The sequence below is a fragment of the Pan troglodytes genome, chromosome 12, assembly GCF_028858775.2.
Source record: "Pan troglodytes isolate AG18354 chromosome 12, NHGRI_mPanTro3-v2.0_pri, whole genome shotgun sequence".
NCBI classification, from domain to species: Eukaryota; Metazoa; Chordata; class Mammalia; order Primates; family Hominidae; genus Pan; species Pan troglodytes.
In genome coordinates, this window is record NC_072410.2 from 26016157 (window position 1) to 26044024 (window position 27868).

Consider the following 27868-nt stretch of genomic DNA (forward strand, 5'->3'; position numbering starts at 1 on the left):
GCAGATGCCACCTTCTCACGGTGTCTTCACACAGCCTTTCCATGGAGCGGAAGGCAGTTAGAGAGAGAAGGGAGAAAGGAGAGCTCTCTGAATCTTATAAAAACACCAATTTGCCAGGCGCAGTGGCTCACGCCTGTAATCGCAGCACTTTGGGAGGCCGAGGCGGGCAGATCATGAGGTCAGGAGATCGAGACCATCCTGGCTAACGCGGTGAAACCCCGCCTTCACTAAAAATACAAAAAATTAGCCGGGAGTGGTGGCGGGCACCTGTAGTCCCAGCTACTCGGGAGGCTGAGGCAGGAGAATGGTGTGAACCCGGGAGACGGAGCTTGCAGTGAGCTGAGATGGCGCCACTGCACTCCAGCCTGGGCGACAGAGCGAGACTCTGCCTCAAAAACAAACAAGCAAACAAACAAAACAAAACAACAACAACGAAACACGAATTCTACTGGATCAGGGACCCCCCTTATGACCTCAATTACATCTTTAGAGGTCCTAATTTCTACAGTCATATTGAAATTAGGGTTTCAACATGAATCTGAGGGCACAATTCAGTCCATAGCAGGTGGGACACAGCCAGGGCCTTGCTTCCAGTCTCAGAGAATGGGGCAGGTTCCCACAACTCAGCACATGGGTGGCTCCTCCCCGGTGCCCAGGTCACAAGAAAGACCCGCCTCTAACTTTCGGGCTCCCTGTTGAGAATGGGACACCAGCACTCCTACTTTCCCAGTGTTCCTGAGACCATGGTGTTGTCTTTTGTTTATTGTGGGGTGTTTTTGCCATCTTCAGACAGGTCTTTGACATAGCAACTTATCGGACATTTGATTCTGTGATTGTGAAAATTAATTGATTAATTAGTCATAAGTAAAAAAATTCAACAATACATTGAATCAGAAAAAAGGAGGGCCAGATGAAGAGCTTGAAAGGAATCTGAGTATCTTAAAAAGACATATTCCTTTCAAACAAGAACAGTTAGAGTCACGGATTTTTTTTTTTTTTTTTTTACTCATAAATATAGTTTAATTCTTACAAATCTTCTTTTGAAAACGCAATTCATATATGCTGCAACCTCAGAAGTTTGAATTTGAAATGAAATATGAAGGTAGTAGTCAGGGAAGTCACATCAGAGTGCCTTGTCAAATATCCAAACAAATCAGCACATACCTCTTCCTTGATACAGGAGGAAAAAAGTGATTCTAAAGATATCCAAGTGAATGCAGAAAAATACATTACTATTTGAGGCAGACCATGCTAAAATATAATTTACAATGATTAGTTTGCACTTAAGATGGTTAATAACGCATTTAAACCAATGAAATGAAGGTTAAGTTGAATTTTGTAGTATTTGCTCAGTCTCTGTACTAAACAATAGTTCATCTGAGAAGTTTGGAAAAAGCAAATAACCTGATACTTCTCTTTATGCTTATCATTTTCTCACTGTCATCTTAAATGCAAACAAATCAATACAGCATCAAGATTTTTTACATATCAAAATGAAGACTAATGACTCATAGACTGTGTACCATATAGTACTTAATAGATGAGCTTGCAATGACCATCACCTCAATTTTTTAAATAACACCAAGATCCACAAGCCAAAATAAACATTTGATTAAAAAGTTATGTTATTCAAGATAACTCAGTTGTCCTTTTTCTCTTTGAGATTGGGAAGGGCTGGGTCTTTAAAAACCTGAAGAGGAGTTGGTAAGAGGAAAAATATCCTCAATGCTTTAAAAAAACTCAACTGGTTAGAAGTCCATACAACTACTATGCTGGCATGGACAGAGATGTTTCCTGTCACAGAACTGTTCACTTTCCCATAGAAGTACTTCCTCCAAGCCAACTATATAAAGATGTAAATCAGCTCACCCATGATTGAAACTGAAATAATCCTTCAAAATAGAAGTAAGACACCTCACCCAAAAAGATCTTTTAAATCATTGCTAGCTGAACTGCTATTGGTCATAGTAGTTGGTGGCTGTGCAAAGTTCTGTGGGTTAAAGAAAGGATTACCCTGCATACCAAAAGCAGATTGTCCTATCACGTTCATCTGTGTCCCCATTACTGAACTGCCCATAGCTGGAGAACCTTGAGGAGGTACAAACTGATTAAGCCACTGATTTGGTTTCCGTTGTGATAACTGGTTCATGCTAACTTTGGGTTTCTGAGGGCCAAAGAGATTATTAAGGGCAGACATATCTGTGGGTCTTTGTTGGGTCTGCTTTGCACCAGCAGGAGGAACACTCAAAGCATTGAAGTTTGGCAAAGTGGGAGGTGTTCCCAGAGTCATCTTGGTCACTCCAACTGTGCTTGGACTACTGTAGAAGTTCTGGTTTGTATTAACGGGCATGTTGAATCCTGAAGTCTGAAAGCCCATATTGGCATTTAGGCCATTTGTCAAATTTCTCTTTGTATTATCAGTTGGTGTAGAAAACATCATACCAATGCCCATGGAAGGAACAGAAGTGAAAGTACTTGAAGCAGAAGATTTAGGGGTACTAACAGAAAGGCTGGTCAAGGATGACATATTATCCATCAATGTGTCTGTCAAGTCCTTAGTCTGTTTAACAGTAGCAACAGGTGTGTGCACTTGGGGTTTAAGAGGCTGCTGGCTTTTCAGCTTCTGTGCCTGCTCTTGTTCTTTTGCTAATTTTTGTTTTTCTTCAAGTGTAAGTGATGCTCTTTTATGTTTATTCTGTAACCCGTCCTCTTTATTTTCGGACTCACTGCCAGTCAGAAGGTCTGCTCCAATGTTGTTAAAAACTTTGTCAATTTGCTGATTCCCAATATTTGTAACTTTCGTCTCCTCAGAAACATTCATTTGATTTCCTATATCCAAAGATTTCTGCTGTTCTTGCATTATATGAAGTTGCTCCAGTTTAGTCTTATGTTCAGACTCCAATCTATTAAGCATTTCTTTTATGACGGAAATGAAAGAATTGAACTGATTAAGATTAAGATTATTTTCAATACTCAGGGGAATAAGGTGAGGCAACACTTTTCCGGCCAGCTGCTCTTTGGTGATTCCCAACTTCTTATGAGTAAAAGTACATTTGTAAATACCTAAAATTCCCATGAGGACCGCAGGTTCCTTGGATGGAATTTGTTGTAAGAAGGGTAGGATATCATCAAGTACAAACCACTTATCCAAGTATTCCAAAATCTTTCCTAAGCACACTAATGAATTTACACGAACCGCAAGGGAAGATGTTTGTAGACAAGCATTTTTAATTCTTGGTATCAAAGCGTTTTTCATGGATGGGTAGTCTATAAGATTTGCAAAGGTTGGAATGATGTTTAGACAGAGCTCCTGGATCTGAATGGAAGGAGCTTCTAGTGCTCTGTAAACCATGGGTAGAACACTGTTCTTTATCTCATCAGGAGGGGTTTTGGTTAGTAGCAAATCCATTTTTTGTAGGAAAATTAACAAAATCTGGATTGGCTCCTGCTGCTTAAACACAGGGCCAAGTTCAGGTAGAATTAATTTGACATATTCTTCTTTGGTGCATTCCTCAGCAATAAGTAGAACATTGGGCAAAACAAAAGGTACCATGTCAGGGTTTACAAATTCTGAAGTCAAACAAGGCAAAATTCTCTGCACAATGACACGCTTGGGCAGTTTTGGTAGAACCTTTGGCAGTCCTTTGAAAAACTGTGATTTCTGAAGATTATCTCTTTGGAATAAGGTATCAAAATATTGCAGTGTTACTGCACCAACATCATCAAAGAAGGGAATCTTTGTCATTTGATCTGCATCTGGTCTTACAGTCGGAGTTACATTTAACAGTAGCTTTACATGTTCACGAACTTCCTCAGGTATATTTGTAAGTGAACTAGATCCTAAACGACTCAACTGATCCAACTGCCTACTGAAACTCTTGTAAATATCTTGCTTGTTGACTTCAAATATAGGTTTCCCTTTATTAAATACAGCATACATAACAGTTCCTAAAGAATACATATCACTGGCTGTTTCACAGCTCACAGAAAGTATGTATTCAGGAGCCAAATATTCAGGATTTGGAAGACACAATGAAGGTAAATTTGGGTCCCATTCTTTACAAGGAAATTTAGGCTCTTGTTCAGAAGGATTGGTTGATGATACACAAAAATCAAAACCCATTATTTTCCAGGCTCCACTTTTATTCAAAATTATATTTTCAGGAGTGATATTTCCATGCACCATTTTCACACTGCTATGCAAGAATGACAATCCTTCAGAAACCTGAAGCAAACCATATTTGGTTTCTACATCATAAAGTTTATAATCCTTAATGTCTGGAGATATAGGGGAAGGTAGATTTTCCCAGTTACCAAGAACATTGGCTAAACTGGCAAAAACTGGTTCTGTACAAAATGCCAAGCAATCCCTGGATTCTTCTAAAGGATGCTGGACAGTAAGAAGTCGAGGGTGTCGAAGCCGAGTTAACTGTTGGACTCCTCGTTTTAGAGAATCAATGATTTGATCCTTTTCAAATTTTTGATACTTGTCAATCAGTTTTTTATCAAAGACAAAAACTGCCACTTCCTGCTTTGTTGACTTTTTTGTGCCATTAAAAATCTTCCAAGCTAGCCCATTGCCACCACTGGCAATGTGTCGACCAACATCAAATTCTCTAGTGACAGGATTTCCCATTACAGCACTAGTGACATCAGCTGTTACTTTTGTAACAGTACTCTTCAATTTATTAAGCATGGACTCCATGGCTGCAATATTGGGTAGTTATAGTTACCCGGTCCTAGAGTAGTGTCCAATGTCCCCGAAAGGTACTACGTTCTCCACCACCGAAACCCGAGCTCTCGAGCCGGCATGGGGGGCTCTCCCTCCGGCAGCTGACTTCGATCCCGGGTCTCCCGTCGCCTCAAGGCCTCTTTCGAGGACTCGGCCCTCTCGGATCCGCTCCCCGGAGCTCGCTGCTCGCCCAGCCCCGCTTTGCGCGGGCGCCGACCGCTGATCGCCCGGCCGGCCGCCGGCAGGCCCGTCACCAGGCAACACTCACCAGCCTGGGCGGCCCTGGGAGGCCTACCCCGGGCGCGAGTCCTCCATTCCCTCCTCGCCGGCCCCGGGAGCCCAGGCGAGAGCGCGGCCGGTGAGGGAGGTCGGTCGGTGCCGGCGGCCGGTCACTTACCTCTTCCTTCTTCCGAGTCACGGATTTTTTAACAAATGACTTTTTAGCAGCAATGATGAAATAGTAAATGACAACTTCAAATAGGCTACCACATATGGAAGTTTCTCGTCAAAGAATATCTTCAAGAATCATGTAAACATATTTTCAGATTAAAACAAACAAACAATGAACGTGGGTTTATCAGCAGACCCACTCAATGGAAAATTTCTCAAATCTGTGACTGAGTCAAAAGTACATTTGTCCCTGATGGAAAGCGAGAGGTTTTATTTGTTTCTGTATTTATTTTTGATCCTTAGAAGAAAACAGCTTTCTCTCCATTCAGTTCCACCTCATGCTGTTGAGGATGACCATGGGGGCAGTGACTGTGAGGAAGGAGGAAGGCTGTGCTCTCAGGGTGGTCGTGCCTCCTGTCCACCTGAGTGACCTCATGGAGCAGAGCCACCCACACCACGAAGGCCACGTGCCTGCCTCTGCACTGCCATGGCACAGACACAGAAACCTTGTCACATTTAGTCCACCATATTTTGAGGTTTCTTTGTAATAAATTTAATTATGCTCTGATTCTCCTTGTGTCTCTCTCCTTTCAGATTTGGAATCATTTACTTTTCACCATTTTGACTTGAGAATATAGACCTTTGGGATATCAGCATCAGGTAGGTTGTACATTTGTTTGCTTTTCCTAAGAATATACCTAACCACCTTGAATGGGTTTTGATTTTATCTTCTGTCTCACAGAAAAGCAGAAACTCAAGGTGACTAGGTGCTGTCAATCACAGGAGGGCTAAAGTGACAACGGAATTGCTGTATCTCCTGCTGTTGCTACTTACATCTTATTTTCTTTTACTGCGTTCTGTAATAACATTTAGGCTCAAAGAAACATTAATTAGTATTTTTGAATAACATATTAAGTGCTTATATTTCTTAATTTGAGGGCTATGGTCTACTAAATATCTATATACATTTTGCCATGCAACTTTTCAACCTAACAGAAATGACACATTGGAATTTTAATTGCACTTCCTATGGAATCCGTTATCTTGACATAAATCATCACAAGTATAAGTTAAGCTGTTAGCCTGCACCAGATTCAATGAGCCTTTTGTGTTTCTACACAGTGTTTTCACATGTTACAGACATCACTCATTACTCAGGTTCATGTAAATTTATTTGGCAGAACAATCAGATCACGGAAGCAGGCAAGTGGTAACACAAGTGAAATACATGTTAGAAACGACTGGTTTGGGGATAGTTTTATACATGGTAACACGTGGTCGTATTGGGAAATTGCTGTCTTCCCACTTTCCAAACTTGCTCCTTTACCACTCACACGAAACTGCCCTCTCTAGTATTATGGTGAAGAAAGCACTATTGCTTTTTTAACGGAAAGCATTTGTTAGCTTTAAAAGTCCCATGGCAAAATGTATACAGATATGTATCAGACCGTAGCCCTCATATTAAGAAAGCATATAAATTTAGAACATTATTGTCAATAGAATCTATTTATTTATTTATTTATTTATTTTTATTTTATTATTATTATACTTTAAGTTTTAGGGTACATGTATACAATGTGCAGGTTTGTTACATATGTATACATGTGCCATGTTGGTGTGCTGCACCCATTAAGACACATGCACACGTATGTTTATTGCGGCGCTATTCACAATAGCAAAGACTTGGAACCAACCCAAATGTCCAACAACGATAGACTGGATTAAGAAAATGTGGCACATATACACCATGGAATACTATGCAGCCATAAAAAAGGAAGAGTTCATGTCCTTTGTAGGGACATGGATGAAGCTGGAAACCATCATTCTCAGCAAACTATCGCAAGGACAAAAAACCAAACACCGCCTGCTCTCACCATAGGTGGGAATTGAACAATGAGAACACATGGACACAGGGTGGGAAACATAACACTCAGGGACTGTTGTGGGGTTGGGGGAGGGATGAGGGATAGCATTAGGAGACATACCTAATGCTAAATGACGAGTTAACTATTAAGAGCATAATTTTTCTATGCATTTACAACTAAAATAGACGATTCAAATTGATTTTCAGGAAAAAAATAGGGTCATGTAAAAATAATGCATTTATTCATTCTTCGAATGATTTTCTTATGACAACATAGTACTAGATATTTCCTCTCTAAAGTACTATGTCAGTAAAATACTTTTAAAATTCTAAGAATTTGAGAAGAAAATAAAAATCTCATACAATTCTGCATTGTTCCTGTGATACATTATATAAACTTTATGTTTTCCTTCTGAGTTATTTTGTTTATTTTCAAATCCCACTTTTGGAATTGTAAGAACTCCATTTTCAGTCTTAAGAACTCCTGGGGCTGCATTAGCAGCCCCAGGAGCTGAGTAGGGAGCCTCATTGCGAGAAGGTGCCCTGAGGAGTCCTGATCAGTCAAGGCAAGGTTAGAGCTGAGCTTTTATCTCAGACTCACAATGGAAGGTCCTCCCTAGGGGACAATATGCAAATCCCCTGGTGGCTGCAGTGGGGTGGAAAGAGCCAAGGGGATGCGGGGAGCCTCTCTTGAGGGCAAAATGACTTAAAGATTGTCTCTGTTTAGAGAGAAACCAATAGAGATAAAATCTGTGCTGCATGAGTAGGATAAATTCCCTTTTCTCTTTGTCTTCTCTCTTAGATTTCTTGTTTCTTAGAATTTCCCAGGTGCATTTCTCACTTCTCCTTAGCAAGGTTAAGATTCCGAAAACATATGATGATTCTTATTTTTTAATTCATATTGGATTAAGCATGCAGGATTGTCTTCTTACGTTTTTTAATTGATATAAAACACTCACAAAGGATGGAAATGTTAAATATGCAACTAAGTTTTACGTATGTTCGCCATCCAGATGAATCTCTAGAATATTTCAAATTCTCCAGATTCATCCCTTGTGCACCTTCCCAGGCATCAACTGCTCCCCCATCCCAATCAAGGTAACTGGTATTCAGATATTCATTATAATAATTTGGTTTTCCCTGTGCTACAATCTCATATAAATAGAAGTGAACACTTTTGTTTGGCTGTCTCTTGCTTCTTTCTTGTTTCTTTATTATTTTTGAAGTCTTCTTTTCTCGCTGTGCGTTCAAGCTGCGATCTGCTGTGATTTCCTGTGATTTTGAAGAATTTCCTCTTGAATGTTTTATAGAGCACATCTCTGCAAGTAATCATTTCTCTTCATTTTTTAATAAAGAAATGTTTTTACTTTGCCCTTATTTTTGAAACATGTTTTAACTGGATATTGAACCCTTTGCTGAGTCCCCCGAAGCCGGCATTTAAATATGTAATCCCGCTGTCTTCTAGCCTCTATCAGTCTTGTGAACAGTTAGCCAATTATTCTATTATTGTTTTTCTGGTAAAATGAGCCCATTTTTTCTTGATACAATTGAGATTTTCTCTTTGTCTGGTTCAGCGTTTTAACTATAATATGTATAGTTGTAGTTTATCCTGAATGGTTACACTATCTGTTATATAATATAATAATTATATAATATGTATAGTTATATAATATGTATAGTTGTAGTTTATCCTGAATGGTTACACCAGCATTTAGGATAATGCATGGCATTTATCCTGAATAAGTTTCATTATTTTTTCAGTGATTTTTGTCTTGATCTTATAGACCAACGTCTTTTATTACTCTTGATGTATTTGCCATTATTTCTCAGCACTCTCAAGTATGCCATCTCCCAGTGATCATTTCTGTGTGGTTTTTCTCTGCATTTCACTCCACTGTGTGGCTGTATATTGTTTTATGTCTTAGGCAATTTCCACAGCAGCCACAGGGCCAGGCTGCTGGTGCACTTGGAGTGACAGTGCAGTTGGAGTGTCAGCAAATCTGGGCATGGGCCTGGGCTGGTCCACATGGAGGTGGCTGGGTGTCTGAGTTGCCAGCCGTGGATGAGGCCCTGGAGCCTGGGTTTAGGGCAATGAAGCCCCATCCTAGGCAGCACAGCAGGGGCTGCTTCTTGAGAGAGTGTGGGAGGAGGGTTTCACAGCATCTTCCTCTCTGCGGTGATATGATTATAGCTGCAGGTTACCTTAATGCCAAAAGCACCAGTGTCCTCTGGAGCAGGCTGCTGTAATCCTCAACAATGAATCCTAATGGGCATCCACTGGGAATGTTGTAGGGTCGGGGCTGCCTGGGAGTTTACTTAGGTCATTAGCTGCAAAGGCTGCAGGGTCCTCCACAGAGCAGGCCATGGGGAGTGCAGTGACCCTGCCTCCTGGCTGATAACAATTGCCTCCTGCTTCTTTCATTTTAGAGGTCTCAGGACTCTCAGGCATGCCGTCTTCTGGCGATGCTTTCTGTATGGTTATTCTGGGTGTTTTTTCTAATTGTGTTCCTGCACATTCTTAACTGGGCTCTTGAACACTCCAAGGGCTATTTTCCATCTTGGATAGCTGTCCCATTGTTGGTCTTGCTTTTGTTTTTGTGTTTATATTTTTTGGGGTAGGCAGGCGAAGGCTGGTGTCTCCTAGTCAGTCATCTTGCTGATATCACTCCCCTAGGACATCATTTTGATGATGCGGTAACACTATCATGGGATAATACTTGGGCATGTTCAGGTAAGAATTAGAGTGTTTAGCATGTGGGAGGAATGTGAATTGCTTTGGTCACAGGGTGGACTGATGCCTGTTGTATTCTCCAACAAGGCTGTGACAAGATCTCCTATCCTACATTTTTTTCTAACAGGGTAATCTTGACTCTCCTCCCATTGAACCTACTGCCTTATGCTTCCTTCTGTTGAATTTTGGTAGGCATGCAACTGTGTAGAAGCAATGCTGTTTGTCTTCTGAGGCTGTAAGAGGTCATCGAGGCTGCATAACTTCTGCCTGCTCCTCCTCTGGAAGTTTCAAGTAAACCAAGCAGCCACATGAATTGGCAAACAACTCCAGCTGAGAACCTTACGTCTAATGTCATCCACTTTTGAGATGACGCCTACCCTAGCCACTCACTGACTGCATCCTTAGGAAAGCCTGGCAGGAACCTTGTGGAGCCCAGGAAACATCCAGAACCATAGAGATGATAGGCAGTTGATTGCAGTTTTCATGTGTTATTAAGTTGGTGGGTAGTTTGTTTCCTGTGCATTAATAGTACCCAGAATACCAACTTACAGAAGGAATATGGAAGTAGAAAGTCAACTATTGACAGTAGATGAATCTGGGTCCAATTTATATTTCTTACAGTGTTTTTCCAACTTGTCACTGTTTGATATTATGGTAAAATAAAAATTTATAAAGAGTATGTGCAAATGTACAAAAGGTTACTGAGAGAGAATCAAGGAGACTCAATAAGCGAAAGGTTTTACCATGTTCTTGTATTAGGAAACTTAATATTGTGAATATAATAACTCTCTCCAAATTAATTGAATACTGTGACAATCAAAATCCCTGTGAATTTTGTTGAAATTTAAAAGCTGTTTCTAACTTAGATGGACATGCGAAGAGGCAGAAAAACAAACAAACAAACAAACAAAAACAATCATGGTAATCTTACATAATAAGAACAAGATTGGAAGATTAACACTTCCCAATATTGAAGCTTATATTAAGCAACAGGAATCAAAACAGTGTGGTATCGGTGAAGGCTGAGACAGATAACCCTGTGCAATGAGTCAGAGAATCTAAAACCAGATCTGCATGTATATATAGTCACTCAATTTACAATAAAAGTGCTACAGCAATTGTCTCAAACCATTTGTACAAAAAATAACACTTTAGATTGGATAATTAACAAACAACATAAATTTATTTTTTTCATGGTTATAAAGGCTGTGAATTCCAAGGTCAAGATGCTGGCAATCTCGGTGTCTGGTGAGGACTGTTCCTGCTTCCAAGATTGCACCTTGTGGCTGTGTTGTCACATGTTGGAGGTGGAAAGGCAAAAGTGGCAAGTCTGTGTAAAGCCACCTTATTAGGCAGGAATCTCATTCACCAGTGCTGAGCCCTCATGACCTAATCACCTCCCAAAGGGTCTACTTTCTAATACTGTTGCCTTGAGATTCAGTTTTAACAGGAACTTTGGAGGTGACGCAGACATTCAGGCCATAGCAGTGATGTAGTAGAAAAAAATTCTACTAACTGAATTATATTGGATCAATTAGATATCCATATTACATCAAAATGAATCTTAAGCTCTTCATTTTACTTCTACACTGATACAAATATCAACTCTAAATTAGAAACTGAAATGTGAAAGGCAAAAGAAGAAAGCTTTTAGAAAATAGTATAAAAAGATATTTCATGAATATGCATGTAGGAAAGATTTCTTAAAGAGAATATGCAAGGCACTAAGCATGAAAGAAAAGACTAATAAATTAGTTTGCATTAATATATTTTTGTAGCTTTAAAGAAATAAATTACAAAATGTTATTTGATACACACATATAAGAGAAATAAACTGCATTAGGAGATAGGAATGTGCGATTGTGGATAACCTCAAATGAGATATAAGTTATTGCCCCAACTTGCATTTTGTGAGTTAGAGTCACAGGAGTTTATCACATTGCTACTAATCACCAAATGAATGACTGAGTTTCGAATAAATAAACAACAAATAGCCATAGATGAAACTGCGTCATGATCAAGACATTATAATTAGCAGATTATCATTGTTGAGTATTATTATTTGAAATAAACAAATGTAATTGCTTGATTTTTAAAAGATTAGAGAGAAAAAAAACAAAATTAAATACCCTGCCAATTTTCAAAGAAAATTTCTACAAAATATTTTACATAATCAATAGAATGAAGAAAAAATATCAGGACCTGGATGAAAATGGAACGAACATATTTATTCATACTCATTTCACTCAGATGTAACGAGTGAAAAGGTAATCTATCAACACTGCTGATACATGAGAAAATAAAAATCTGAATGTACTTGTTTAAAAAAGCAACTAAGGGGCGGGACCATAGCAACCAGAACTGGCCCTGCCAATGAGCAAATAAGTAATATAAAAGTTGGAAGAACAGTCTCAGTTCATGAAGTAGAGGTATATGAGATTAAATAAAGAAAAGAAAGAGTGAAACAGACAGAAAAACAGGATTGAAAGTCAAACCCAATAAGGAAATATTTCCCTATATACTAGTCATTAGAACAGGGGTGATAAAGAGAAACATAATTTAAAATATTTATGCCTCTGTTATATATTCATGAGTGCAAATTTAACAGACTCAGAAATCTAGGCAAAATTAGGTAGCAAACATACAGGTGATTTTTACATGTTAAAAAATCAGGATCCAATAAAAAACCAAAATCTAAGGGAGGTTTTTTTTTTTTCAGAGATAAAAATCAGGCTTGCTTCAGCAATGTAGTTGACAAACTCTGTTCCCAGAGAACAATGTAATGATAGCCACATAACCACAAAAAGTGATTATGCCCATGCTTGTGAACTAAGGAAATGATCAAATATGAAGGAAACGTGCAATTTTGAAAATACACACCAACATAAATTTCATGACCATGTAAAAAAACAGAAAATCTTGAAAGATTTATTTTGATTCATCAAGAGTTTAAGCAGCATGCTCCAGTAAAGGAAGCTGTGCCTTGTGATTTTAAAAGGCTGTTGGTGGCTGGGAGCAGTGGCTCATGCCTGTAATCCCAGCACTTTGGGAGGCCGAGGCAGGTGCATCACTTGAGGCCAGGAGTTTGAGACCAGCCTGGCCAACATGGTGAAATCCCGTCTCTACTAAAAATACAAAAATTAGCTGGTCTTGGTGGTGGGTGCCTGTAGTCCCAGCTACTTAGGAGGCTGAGGCAGGAGAATCGTTTGAACCCAGGAGGTCAAGGTTGCATTTACAAGGTTGCAGTTACATTTTTTGACACTTTACAAATATTAGTCCACTGTCTTATACTTACATTTATGATTTATGATTGTGGAGCAGTCTGTTGTCATTCTATTAAGTGTTCCCTCACAAGGAAACAGTTTATTTTGGCTGCTTTTAAGAGATTCTTCATCTTTGGTGGTGGTTTCAAACTTAAAATATCATAATGAATCAGCCACCAAAGACAGAGAAATACTAAAAATCAGCCAAAATATATTGTTTTGCACATTCAAAACAAAGTAAATTTATGTTTTACACATCCAAAATGGGGATTGTTTGGCTTCCTGAATTCAATAATGTATTTGTTTACTCTGAAAAAACTATCAAAACAAACATTATATCCTTGAATATGTACTCTCCTCATCTTCTCTACTTAGTTCCCCTTTGTGCTACAGTCAATCACACATGATGCTGTTTATAAAAGACTTACGTGATACTCTCATCCTCCATATGTCACTATTACTCTCCTAGTTTACCTCTAATTGTCCATCTGTGACATTTTTTTACATCTATTATCCAAGTCACATTTTCTGCAGCTTCATTTAGTTGCTAAGCAAAGTTTTCACTAAACAGCAAATTTTACTTATTTCACTTTTTATGAATATAAATTATAATTTTTATTCTTCAATGACTGGAAAATGTGAAAAAATTCATGTATATATTATATATATATATGTATGTGTTATATAGACATACACAAAATTGCTATTGTAACGGTGGTTTTCATAGGAGTCTATAGCTACTGGAGATTTCGTTTTTCCTTAAAGATATTATATTTCCTTAAAAATATTTTCTTAAAGATATTCTATTTCTTAATTTATAATAAAGATAATTCTTATGCTTTTATTAAAAACATAAATTAATAGGCCGGGTGCAGTGGCTCACGTCAGTAATTTCAGCTCTTTGAGATAATGAGGCAAAACGATCACTTGAGCCCAGCCGTTTAAGGCTGCAGTGAGCTGTGATTCCACCACCACACTCCAGCCTGGGCTACAGAGCCAGAAAATATATATATAATATATGAATTGACAGTAATACATTAATACATTAAAACAGATCAAGTCTTAAAAGCAACAGCAAAGTGCATTTCCAGTCTAGCTCAGTGACTATTAGAATTAAAGCCAACTTCAGGCAAAACATTTCCAAAAACATAAGAAAAAAAAAGAAAAAGGAGAAAAAAATTCCAGACTTTTGAAGACATTTATTAAAATCATAAATTGATGGTATCCTCTTTCCCATCTTTTGATGAGTAAAATATTAAAATACTCCAAAAATTATCCACAAATTTGGTATTTGAGGGTTCATTTGTTGTAAACTCAGAGGTTCTTGATGAGAGGAAGTTTAAAGTGTGTTTATGGAGATTAGCCAAGGTGTTGAATCAATCATTTCCTCTCTTCTGGTGAAACCTAATCAAGAACCCTAATGGCTATCCTAAACTCCAAGAAATGTACAACCTTTTCAAAATGAGTGTGATTTTTCAGAGATTCAAGATAAAGAGGTACAAGGAGTCAAGCTCATTCTTCTCTGGGACACACAGAGTGGCTTTGGAACTGGCTGTGAAGATGTCTGAAAGCTACTGCCACTATAGGGCGAGGCCCTGATCCCTGATCAGACTTTATATTATTACTTCTACAGCAAGTATCAGTGAGACCATAAGTATATTTCTAGGGTGAGAACACAGCTAACAGAGGAGGAGTTCCTGCTAGTTTTCCAGTCCAAAACAGACTGCCCTACATTGAATTTTTCAACAAACTGAGCTTGTTTCTATGAAATGATGTCATTTGCTTAATTAGTAAAAATGTTTTTACTCTTATTTTGTTATCCTGTCTTCCTACATACTTGTGAACTGCAGTGAAGATTAATTTTACTTGTATCATTTATGTATTCATTAGTTGTTCCTATGTATTCTAAGAACTCAGAAAATAATTTTCAGATATCTTGCAATTTTATACTTGTTGTATATCCTAAATTGTATGGAGAATATTTTATTCCATATGTTGTGTATAAATGTATTACCTTCAATTCTGAAGGTGGCACATAAATATATGCACAAGACAAAATATTCTATAATATACAACTTAGGTAATATGTTGAATAATTTGAGGGTAATATTGTGTTTTAGAGTATACTAAATGCCTCTTTAGCATTTTTGGGTGAAATCTGATCAAATTTTGGGTGAAATCTGATCTGATGAAATTTCACCAAATGTTCAGTAAATAAATATTGCTTATTTATTTAGAAATTATTTTGCAGTGGTGGCTTGTGATTGAGATTTTTCAAAATACTTTAAAGGAGAAAATTATGACATCAAAATGAAATAATGAGAGTAAAATCTCAGTGAAATACAGTTTCCTAAACCAATCACTTTTTTTTCTTTTGTACTAAATCGATCTTTCCTAAACCAATCACAATGAGCATTAAGAATGGTTTTCAGAGTATTCAGGACCCATCGTCTAATGGTATAAATTGGTCCTAATTTCATACTCTTAAACCTCAAGCTTTTTGGAGTAAAGTCAAAACTCAACAAAATTGAGGTTTCTTTTCTTCTTTTCTTTCTTTTCTGTTCTCCTTCCTTCCTTCCTTCTTTTTCTTTCTTTTTGTGACAGGTATTGTTTTATTGCCCAGGCTGAAGAGCAGTGGCTCAATCTCAGTTGACTGCAACCTCAGGGTTCAAGCGATTCTTCTGCCCAGTCCCCTGATGACTGGGATTACAGGCATGTGCCACGACTCCTGGCTGGTTTTTGTATTTTTAGTAGAGATGGGGTTTCCCCATATTGGCTGGGCTGGTCTCCAACCTGATCTACCAGACTTGGCATCCCAAAGTGCTGAGATTACAGGTGTGAGCCACCATATCTGGCCTCTCTGAGGTTCATTTTTCTACGCAAAAGAAAAGGGTAGGATGTAGTGCCCTGTGAGTTATGCATGCATCTGACAATTTTACCTACAGATCTGAGAGCTCTCTTTGTGCCTCAGGTTCTATTTTTGTCTTATGCAAAATAAAGCCTATTCTACTCTAGACAGAAGTTTATCATTGAGTCACAACCTGAGTCAAATTTTGCTTTGGTCTTTGTTTCTCAGGGCATAAGATGAAGAAGTTTGAATGATACCTTTCCTAATTTCCTTACTTCAGGAAAATGGTCTCAGACATCACACAAGCCTTCCAGAAAGAACCCATCTGCCTCTTCTGTCTGAACTAATGTGTAGACCCCATCGCCACAGGCTGCAGCCCCAGCTTCTGTAGGCCCTGTCTCTGCCTTTCCTAGGAAGAAGCCAAAATTCCTACCTGCTGCCCGCATGCTGGGAACTGTCACAGCAAGAGGACTTCAGAAGAAATATTCTTCTGAAGAATCTAGTGTCCATTGCCAGAAAAGCCAGTCTCTGGCAATTCCTGAGCCCTAATGAACAAATGTGTGGGATCCACAGGGAGACAAAGAAGATATTTGGAGAGGTGGAAAAAGAGTCTGATTCATTTGCTGTGCTGGAACTCTCAGGAGCATGGGGCTCACACACACTGTGAGGGGCAGCTAAGGAACACTGGGTAAGTAATGGCTCTGAGAGCACTTTGAAAGCTGGAGGATGGCACAGGTAAAGAGATTAGGGGAAGATGAAGAGCATGATGAGTAATCTGTTCTGTACTGGATGTCGTGTAGTGCCTAGGTATCAATGATAAAATAATAAATATAATCTGAGTGTACTTTCCCTCCTGGAGCTTACATGTCACTGAGGGAGTGATGAAGTTAATAATCATTGTAATAATTTCACTACTTAATGCAGTGTTCAAGGCACTGTAAAGAGCTCAATATCAGAAGAGTTTCTGGCTATCCAGACTACAAGTTAAAAAGTCTTTTCTATAAGAAACCTATTTACCAACACTGGAAATAATAGAATAAAACACGTTAGAATTAGCAGGGCACGGTGTCAGTAGATTCCAATTCTGATGCAAGGTGCCACATTATCTGTAAATTAGCCCTGCCTATGATTTTCCTATTAAACTTGCTGCGTTACACGTTGTGGTTCTACAGTCCGAGATCTTCCCAAATCTCTCTCATATCTCATCCCTTGATTTCTTTATCACTGAGGGTCTGAAACCTAAAATGATTTGCTTCTCTGATGTTCACATTCATAGTTCTTTTACAGGAGAAGATTATGAAGCAAATGAGATGTTTGTGGGCAAAAATTCAAGAAAACCAAAGAAATTTAAATGAGGAAAGCAGGAAAACCAACCAGTGTATTGCAAGTATTAGGCCTTTTCCCTCAGATTTAGCCTCAGACAGACATGCTAGAAATGTATCCACTTATCACTTGAATGGAAATCATCTTGGTAGGATTTGAGGAAGATTTTTCTCATGGCTTCCAATCCTGAGGGTACAATGCAGCATTGATTACTGCTCAGGGAGAGTGGTCAGGCTATGGAGTAGGAAGACCTGGTACTAAAAACTAATTTAAAAACACAGAGATCATAATACTGCAAAAAATTATTTGTGAATCAACCATAAATTCCAATGGCTCTCATGCAGACTTTCAGATATCAATGGATATATATTGAAGAAACGATCAATAATAACCTTTCTTCAGGTGTTTTAGGAAGTCATATAATGAATGAAAGTTGTTTGAGGAAAGAATGAATTTGGCTGTCAGTATTATTAAGAAACAATACAAATAAATGAAAGGAAGACAGGAATGATTTATTTCATGGTTCTGTCAAGTGGGAAGACACGAGTTTATGTACTTAGCTTATTGGTAGAATACATGAGTCAGGCTAGGCTCAGTGGTTCATGTCTGCAATCCCAATAATTTGGGAAGACCACTTGAGACCAGGAGTTTCCAACCAGCCTGGCCATCAACATAGTGAGACCCTGATCTTTATTATAAAGAAAAGATGAAAGAGATAAAGAAAAGAAAATGAGTCAAAGTGAATAGAAGAGGTATAAGTGGAGCGGGTAAACATGTCATCTAGGAAATCCAGGTCCCCGCAGTGCCATGTGTAGCTACGGGCAGAGATGACTAGAGCTGAGTAGAGGAAGCTGCATTCAGTTCCCCATGAGAAGTAAAACAACATTTAGAGAAACTTACAGATGACAGAAAGATTTTACAGCAACTTAAGAAAAGCAAAAAGACAAAATGGTTCAGAAAAAAAAAACACCTAAGAAAAATCTATAAGGAGCTGATAAAAATGTGCCATAAACTAGATGTGGAGCTGCTCCAGGAAAGAACCAATAATATGCCTAAAAAAATTTTGTAGTATTTGAAGTTCATACCTTAGAACAAGCTTGCCCAACCCACGGTCCGTGGGCCACATACGGCCAAGGACGGCTTTGAATGTGGCCCAACACAAATTCCTAACCTTTCTTGAAACATGATGAGATTTTTGTTTGTCATTTTATTAAAGCTCATCAGCTATAGTTAATCTTAGTGTATTTCATGTGTGGCCCAAGACAATGCTTTTTCTAATGAGGCCCAGGGAAGCCAAAAGATTGCACACCACTGGCTTAGGTGATATTATTTATTCAACACCATAGATATGTGTGTGTGTGTGGGTGTATATATATGTATATGTGTGTATACATATATATGTACCATATATATATATAATATGTATCATATATGTATCTCCTGCTTCTAAGAGGGAGAAACTTTTCCAAATAGAAATAACATAGGTGAAATGTAATTCTTATCCTAACCATGAACAAGCAAGCTTTTTTGGAATTTTTGAGTGGATGTAATTTTATATTCCCCTTTATCAAACACTGACCACAGGGAATATTCCCCTCTAATAAGCTTCTTTTGCAGCTTTTTTCTGAAAAACTGGACAAATGTAATGTGGGAGTCAGACAGCATGTGTCACTAAGCTGAGAGCAGTGACATATGAAGGTGACATTTGCATGTCCTGGCAGCATTGTCCAGCAAAGGCTTCCTTTCTTTGGGGATGGACCCTCCCTCCTCACCTGGAGCAGCTCCACGTCAGGCATGTGGCACGTCTCCCACAGCTCTCTGTACATGTCTTTCATCCTTTCTAAATGTTGGGTCATTCTCACTTGACTGTCTCGTAGTTGTTGGAAAAGCCCTTTTGCTTCTCTGTCCAGTGCCTGCAGATGCAGTTGCTTCTCCTCATCGAGAAATAGACACATCTTTTGATATTGAATATTGATTATCACCTTACTTAATGACACATAGTTCTGCGGAGACATTTGGTTAAAAGGATTACATACTCTCACTCTCAACAGAAAACTTCAAATAATTATATGCTGGGTGTAATCAAGCAATCTATAAACTTTCTGCCTCACTCTTGCAAGGAGTCTTGAATATTTGTTATTTCTTTCTGTCCATCTTTTTCAATGTTCCTATTCTCTCTCCCTCTTTAAATCAAAACCTATATAAAGACTTCTAGTTTCTCTTCCTGAGATGCTTCTTCACAGTTCTTACTGAGTCAATTGTCTCCTCTATTAATCTCCCTTTTAGGATTTTTCCATGTCTGATTCGCCTAAATGTTAAAACACATTTAGCCATACACCATATTATGCAGATTGATTTTTCCTTTTACTATATTTTTACTCTATATACTATTTTATATACTATTCTATTTCTTTCCTCTTCCTCACACCCAATTTTGGTGAAATGTCTCATCTCCAGTGTCTGAAAAGATTTATACCCACCTTCAAATTTGAACTAGAATACATATCATGCCATTTATCCAATAAACTAGAATTAATTTGGTTAGCTTGTGTGGGCTTCTCTATTTGCAATTCCTATTACATCAATTATATCAAACCCCCCTCTACTAAAAATGCAAGAAAAAAACTAGCCAGGGACAGAGCCAGACTCCTTTCAAAAAATAAATAAATAAACGTAAAACTTCTGTTTTGAAGAAACTTAATCATCTATGTTAACACCCACCTACGCCCTGTGAAATGCAACCAATTGGAAGAAAGGGGTGTGGTCTTCAGAGATTTATAAACCGACACTTCAGGAGCCAAGCTCATTCTTCTCCAGAGCCCACAGAGCAGCTTTGCAACTGGCTTTGGGGACTTCTGAAAGCTACCAGCACTGCACTGTGAGACTCTCATCTGTGAGCTGAATTCATCTGATTCGACAGCAAGCTTTGGTGAGAACATAAATATATTTCTGAGGTAAGTACACAATTTCCAGAGTAGGAGCTACTATTAGGAGCTACAAACCAAAACAAAATTTGGGGACTTTAATTTATCTGCAAACTTAGATTATTTTTAGATGAAATGATCTCATTTTCTGAGTTTTAAAAACGGCTCCATTTCTTTTTTTAAATTATTTTAAACATAATCCATAGGTTTATGTATTAAACATGGGCCACCATGTTCAGCTATTTATTTATTTGTTTATTTATTTATTTATTTAGAGATGGAATCACGCTCTATTGCCAGGCTGGAGTGCAGCGGCGCTCTTGGCTCACTGCAACCTCCGCCTTCCGGGTTCAAACGATTCTTCAGCCTCGGCCTCCAGAGTAGCTGGAAATATAGGTGCCCACCACCACGCCCAGCTAATTTTTGTATTTTTTTTAGTAGAGACGGGGTTTCATTATGTTGGCCAGGATGGTCTCCATCTCTTGATCTTGTGATCCGTTCACCTCGGCCTCTGAAAGTGTTGGGATTACAGGCCTGAGCCACCGCGCCCGGCCTTTTTTTTTTTTTTTAAATTTATATAAGCATTTTTAGAGACAGGATGATCTAGACACTTTGCCGTGTCACCAGTCTAGAGTTCCTGAGCTCAAAAAACCTGCCTGACTTGGCCTCCCAAAATGCTGGGATTACAGGCTTGAGTCACCTTCCCTGGCTTGGTTTTTATTTTTATTCGTATTTTAGCAAAACATACATTTAAAACGCTGACTTACTGTCTAGTGCCTAGTTTTTGTTTTTGTTTTTGTTTTTGTTTTGGGGGGGAGACAGAGTCTTGCTCTGTTACCCAGACTGGAGTGCTGTGGCTCTATCTCGGCTCGCTGCAAGCTCCGCCTGCCGGGTTCACGCCATTCTCCAGCCTCAGCCTCCCGAGTAGCTGGGACTACAGGCGTCTGCCACCACTCCCGGCTAATTTTCTGTATTTTTTAGTAGAGATAGAGATTCACCATGTTAGCCAGAATGGTCTTGATCTCGTGACATCGTGATCTGCCCGCCTCAGCCACCTCGGCCTCCCAAAGTGCTCGGATTACAGGCGTGAGCCACCGTGCCCGCCTCTAGTGCCTATTATTGCATGATACTTACTCTTTTCCTGACTGTGTGAAAGAGTAATGATAATGCTTCAATTATCATTATCTTTTTGTAAATTTAATTAATTGTCTGTCTTTTAAGGATGTTGTAATATTAACCAGTATATCCCCAAATTAACAGACTGTCCAGGAACAGTAAACATGCCAGAAAGTTTTTGTTGATTAAATTAACATAGCAGCCTAGAAAAACAATGATTCTTAGCTTTACCTTGGAGAGGTACCTTACCTTGATTTGACTGCTTTTCCTTGGAGAGTAAAGGCTAGCTTTTTCTGATTTGGGTCAAAGTATGAGTTCTGCTCTAACAATTTCAAGCAATGTCCTTCTGGAAAGTCATTATGGATGGTTGTTATAGTTAAATAAAATAATGAGAGCAGAAGAGCTTAGTTAGCTTTCCTTCTCTAAACCAATCACTGGCAATTAAGAGTGTTACTGATTTTCAGACCATTCAAGACTCAAACCTTGAGTTTACAGGTTGATGAAACCCTTGAAGCCCAAGCAATTTGGTGGATACTAACACCTCAAAAAATCCAACATTCTTCCATGCAAGAAAGTAGAGTTTGGAAAGCTGGTCATGTGTTAATTGGAGAACAGTCACTTTTTCTAGAGGTTGATGTCTCTTTGTGCCTTAGTTTTCTATTTTTCCTATTTCTGTCATTGCAAATTAAAGCCTATACTTCTCTAGAAAGAAAGGATATTATTCGATCACAATCCGATTCAAACTTTGTTTGGATCTTTGTCTCTCCAGGGTAGAAGATTAAATTCTTGTGGTTTTCTTTCCTTAGGAAAATGGACTCAGACTTCTCATATGCCTTCCAGAAGGAACTCGCCTGTGGCATCTGTTTGAACTACCTGGTAGACCCTGTCACCATCTGCTGTGGGCACAGCTTCTGTAGGCCCTGTCTCTGCCTTTCCTGGGAGGAAGCCCAAAGTCCTGCAAACTGCCCTGCATGCAGGGAACCATCACCGAAAATGGACTTCAAAACCAATATTCTTCTGAAGAATTTAGTGACCATTGCCAGAAAAGCCAGTCTCTGGCAATTCCTGAGCTCTGAGAAACAAATATGTGGGACCCACAGGGAAACAAAGAAGATGTTCTGTGACATGGACAAGGGTCTCCTCTGCTTGCTGTGCTCCAACTCTCAGGAGCACGGGGCTCACAAACACTATCCCATCGAAGAGGCAGCTGAGGAACACCGGGTAAGAGATAGCTCTGTGATCACCTGAAAGCTGGAGGGTGGCAGAGTTAAAGAGATTAGAAGGATGATGAGAATCACGGTGATTACTCCATTCTTTACTGAGTGCCAGGTGCTGTTCTAGGTACCAATGATGACATTTTGAATAAAATGTGCAACTCTACCTTCCTTCATGGAGCTTGCACCCAAAAAGAGACTGATTAAGTAAATGTCATTATTATTGACTCTACAGTTCAATGCTAATGACATTGAAAAGCTACCAAAACTACCAATGCAAAGAAATGTATTTTGGAAATATATTTAATATTACTGGACAAATGAGTATGGGAGTAGCACACTACAAAATCAGGGGCTAGCATAGTGGGTTCTGAAGCAGGATGTTTCCCTGAACTAATTTAGCTGGGTTACAGGAAATCTTCACTCTTCAGTTCCCTAAACTGTTCTACATTCTGAAACCTCAAACTGAAAAATATCAATTAAGGATGAGCAATGAAAAATTTTGGATTTTTCTCCTCTCACTAATGTATTTATATATTAGATCCCTTGCCTGCATATACCACTCAGATGGTGGAATCTTTGGTATTTGACTTTCTGTTGTTCAACCTTGTAATTCTTTTGCAGGAGAAACTCTTAAAGCAAATGAGGATTTTATGGAAAAAGATTCAAGAAAATCAGAGAAATCTATATGAGGAGAGAAGAACAGCCTTCCTCTGGAGGGTAAGTATGAGACCGTGAGTCCTCCTGACCAGCTTGAGACAGGCATGCTGACATTTATATTAGCAACTTGAGTTGAAATTCTCATATGCCAGATTTTGTCATGTGTTTATTCATAGGCTGGAAAACAACCAGACTGTTCAATATAATGATTGTTCAGGTTTTCTGTAAATGCTTTTCAGATAAGTAAAAAATAAATATAAATTCTGAAGGGCAAGTATGTGCTTAAAATTAATAAGTATTTCAGACAGTTTTCTGTATAAAATGAATTATGAAATATTGATTAAATAGTATATAATTGAGAAATAAAGGCATTTATTGGTGAATATGGTATTGTCCAGGGGGAAGAAATCGGGTGGGAACAGTAATTTAAGAAATGTGCCTGTGCTGGTGAAATCTGGTAGCAAAGGACCCACACGATGCCAGTCCAAGTAGGAGAAAATGCAACATGAGGAAAAGCTGAGGAGAAGGGATAAAAAATGACTGGGGCAGTGAGAGGATAAATATGTCATTATTGAGAGGAGAAACACAATGGAATGGGGATTAATGTTCTTAGAATGGCAGTGCAATACAGAGTCTATGGATTTGACAGAAGAAAGATAGGAGACAGAAAAGAGGTAGTCGGTTTGAGAGATGGGGTTTAAATTTTTTACTAAGATCCTTTTTGTGTGATGGCTTCTGATCCTGATTATAATATACTAAAAACATTTCTACTAAGAGTGATTGTTCAGGCTGTGAAGTACAGAGATTTGAAACAACAACCTAACTGAATAACAAAGATTATGTGTATTATCCATGACAATGTAACAATCAATCATAAATTTTAGTTGTTTTCTAATTGTATTTCCGATTTGATTTAAACATTTAAACCTAAAGGGCTTTTTTGCAGGTGTTTGGGAATTGATGAATTACATAAATTTTGAAGGAAGGTCTTGCTTAACTCATCATCCTGTTTGTAAAGGATGGAAAATAAAAGAAGGAATGAGGAGGATGAAGTTGTGGGCTCTGTGAGGTGGAAGTAGGCCTGGGTATATAACCTACAAAATTCATATCCCTACAGGGCGATGTGGTTTTACGGGCACAGATGATCAGGAATGAGTATAGGAAGCTGCATCCGGTTCTCCATAAGGAAGAAAAACAACATTTAGAGAGACTGAACAAGGAATATCAAGAGATTTTTCAGCAACTCCAGAGAAGTTGGGTCAAAATGGATCAAAAGAGTAAACACTTGAAAGAAATGTATCAGGAACTAATGGAAATGTGTCATAAACCAGATGTGGAGCTGCTCCAGGTAAGAACGGAGGATGCCCCTTGAGACACTTTGTGTTAGCTGACCTTTACATCTTTGCCTTCCATTGGGTACCAAAGACATTATTTCCTCATCTCCTGCACTGACGGTGAGAGTCATTCCCACTGGTTATAGAGATAAACTATAACTCCTACCCTAATCATGGAAATAAAGCTTTATGGAATTGTGCAACTAGCTTTCCATACAACATTTTCTACCACAAGCTTCCTCCTCCAGCACATTTCATTAAAACTCTGGAAGAAAAAATTTCATGTGAAAATTCTATTTTTAACTCCAATGGATAATACATAGAAATTATGGAAAAACTGACATTTCCTTCTTCCTCCTTTTGGGAAGTCCTAGGTTTGAAATGCTCTTGGTTTGAGCCACATTACACTTTGGGGACTAGCCCTGAAAAAGACCACATTGTAGACAGCTGCAGCAATGCACAGTCACTACTCACACCTTTCTCTCTCACTCAAATTTAGGGTCCTGAATTTATCAGAAATTCATACTGTCAATAGGTCTTACTGGCATAATGTTAGAGATGACAATACATTTTAAAAGAGTTGCAGTGATAGTATGTGGTAATTCTAAAGTTTTCAAAACCTGAAGACCAGATAGGCAGAATAACAACTTTTTTGTGTGTTTATTTTGAGACAGAGTCTTCTGTCACCCAGACTGAAGTCCAGTGGCCCAATCTCAGCTCACTGCAACTTCTGCCTCCTTGGTTCAAGCAATTCTCCTGCCTCAGCCTCCCTAGTAGCTGGGACTAAAGGCATGCACCACCACACCCCACTATTTGTGTGTATGTGTGTATTTTTAGTAGAGACGGGGATTTGCCATGTTGTCCAGGCTAGTCTGGAACTCCTGACCTCAGGTGTTCCACCCACCTTGGCCTCCCAAAGTGCTGGGATTACAGGTGTGAACCACCTCACCCAACAAGAATAACAACTTTCTAAAGAAGTCATTTTTTTTTTCTCTCTCTCTCTACAGGATTTGGGAGACATCGTGGCAAGGTATGTTTTTGGCCATCAGTGCAAACTGGAGCACAAGGCATGCTATGAAAAACATCAAGCTGTTTCCAACAAAGTGAAAACATAATTTACTAATACCATAATGTGTCGGTGTGATTGTGTGTGTATGTGTGTGTAGTCATGTGTTTATGTGGTATGATGAATGTCACCTATGCCTTTTATCAGACATTAATCTTTTCTTACTTTCCCAGGTGACTCAGGGGTTTATGTTTTGAAGAGTGCAATGCAGAGGTTGCTAGAATACAGTTGCCTCTTTTTGCGATTCAGAATCATAATTAGAGATAAACTATTTGGTGGCAGATAGGGAGAGAGGCATTTATCTTTCAGTGGCAGTAGGTTAGAAATGGAGTGAATAGTTAGAAAGATTCCCTAAGAGCCACAAACTCAACCTAGCGTTGTGGAGGTACGTTACAGTATCAGAAGTGAGCTTGAATGAAGCATTTTCTGTTGGAATCCATTTCTTAAACACAGACATCAGAAAGTTAACCAACTCAACCTACTTCCTTGCAGGAGTGAGTCCGTGCTGCTGCACATGCCCCAGCCTGTGAATCCAGAGCTCACTGCAGGACCCATCACTGGACTGGTGTACAGGCTCAACCGCTTCCGAGGTGAGTGTGGCCCTGTTGGTGGGATCCACATGCAATGCCTTCAATTATGGTTTTCTATGGGCAGCTTTCCCAGTGTAATGATCTTTCATCTAGAAGAAGAGAATAGCCTGTGAATAGGTATTTATATTTATAGTTTCACTATCATCAAACAGACAAAACGAAATAAAAGCTGGTGAAATGTAATAGGAATCAGCCATATAACAAATTTCTTAGAAAAATAAAACATGCAGAAGGGCTCTTTAGGACTTTAGGAACCATTCTCTGATACAATTTCATGTATACAATTATTACATGAAGTATACAGAACTGAATTCAGGACATTTCAATTTCAAATTCAGTGCAGTTAACAACTGATTTGAGTGACAGTGTTTTTTTTTTAAAAAAATACATTTTTAGGTGAAGTTTCATAGCATTTATAATTTTAATCACGTTTTTAATCAACTAAAGCATACATGAGTAACTTATATAACAATGCAAAAACTGAGAATCTGTCAACAATAGGAACAGGATTTGGTGGTTGATGAGGTCTTAGATAGAACTCCAGGATAGATCATGGCAAATCCAGCAGAATAAAAGAAGTCTGTGCCTGAATCTGGCATGAAAGTCAGATAATTCTTGCAAGGAATCTGCACTTTTCAGAAGGCAGATTCAGATTTTCTCTTTAAGTATGAATTTGCTAGCTTAAGTGGCAGATCATAATATTTCTGGAAAGTGATAACTTTTTTATTTGGGACTAAGAATGGCTGCCCACCTCATCTCCTGTCCAAAGCCTCCTGCTCTGCCCTGACGGAGAAGAGACAATGAAGGTTAATTTTATGGCTATGGACTTGGCTGCAGTGCAGGAGCTTCCAGTTTCTCAGTTGTTATGAAAGGTCGCTAACGAGACATAGACATGACCTTCCTCCCCTTTATACTTTTTGAGTTTATGGAAATTGTGATCATCCTAGTTTAGCCATTTACTTGTGCAGATCTCCTAACACCCTTTGATTCCAACATTTTTCCAGACAGAAGTTTCTTTCTAATCTTGACCTGTGTTTTCTAGTGAGAATCTCTTTCTTATCTGAACATAAGAATTTATAAACTGATTTTCACTGGAATATTCTCTTTTTTCTACAGTGGAAATTTCCTTCCGTTGTGAAGTAACCAATCACAATATCAGGCTCTTTGAGGATGTGAGAAGTTGGATGTTTAGACGTGGACCTTTGAATTCTGACAGATCTGACTATTTTGCTGCATGGGGAGCCAGGGTCTTCTCCTTTGGGAAACACTACTGGGAGCTGGATGTGGACAACTCTTGTGACTGGGCTCTGGGAGTCTGTAATGACTCCCGGATAAGGAAGAATAGCACAATGGTTAACACTGAGGACATATTTCTTCTTTTGTGTCTGAAGGTGGATAATCATTTCAGTCTGTTGACCACCTCCCCAGTGTTTCCTCACTATATAGAGAAACCTCTGGGCCGGGTTGGTGTGTTTCTTGATTTTGAAAGTGGAAGTGTGAGTTTTTTGAATGTCACCAAGAGTTCCCTCATATGGAGTTACCCAGCTGGCTCCTTAACTTTTCCTGTCAGGCCTTTCTTTTACACTGGCCACAGATGATCAGGATTAAGAAAACTTACTGTTTGGGAACTCCATATACAAGGGAGCCCTTCACTGTTGATACAAAGAAATCATACTGTTCAGGCTTTTTTGTACTTTAGTGTCACTTCATTTTATTGCTATTAAATAGAAAATTTGTAAAATGCAAAGTTTTTGTACATTTTCTTACAATTAAAATAATCTCTTATGGCCCATTACCTGAAATATGTATTGTG

At 38.7% G+C, this 27868-nt stretch overlaps 2 protein-coding genes across 3 annotated transcripts; one reads left to right on the plus strand and one right to left on the minus strand.

Annotated features, from left to right (window-relative positions):
* Nucleotides 1-991: 991 nt before the first annotated feature.
* LOC107973123 (SCY1-like protein 2) lies at nucleotides 992-5015 on the minus strand. Its single transcript, XM_016947917.4, has one exon. It carries the CDS (start codon nucleotides 4703-4705, stop codon nucleotides 1916-1918), a length of 2790 nt encoding a protein of 929 aa, XP_016803406.2. The 5' UTR covers nucleotides 4706-5015; the 3' UTR covers nucleotides 992-1915.
* A 120-nt stretch (nucleotides 5016-5135) lies between these two features.
* Nucleotides 5136-27868, plus strand: LOC470434 (tripartite motif-containing protein 43). 2 transcript variants are annotated; one of them, XM_054678022.2, is made up of 11 exons: nucleotides 5136-5261; nucleotides 5717-5782; nucleotides 9910-10216; nucleotides 16057-16516; nucleotides 19845-20105; nucleotides 21998-22412; nucleotides 23030-23125; nucleotides 24183-24413; nucleotides 25407-25429; nucleotides 25958-26055; nucleotides 27172-27868. In XM_054678022.2, exons 6-11 carry the CDS (start codon nucleotides 22002-22004, stop codon nucleotides 27651-27653), a joined length of 1341 nt encoding a protein of 446 aa, XP_054533997.1. In that variant the 5' UTR covers nucleotides 5136-5261; nucleotides 5717-5782; nucleotides 9910-10216; nucleotides 16057-16516; nucleotides 19845-20105; nucleotides 21998-22001; the 3' UTR covers nucleotides 27654-27868. The 2 variants fall into 2 exon arrangements, with proteins under 2 accessions (XP_054533997.1, XP_024209932.1); XM_024354164.3 differs by lacking the exon at nucleotides 9910-10216.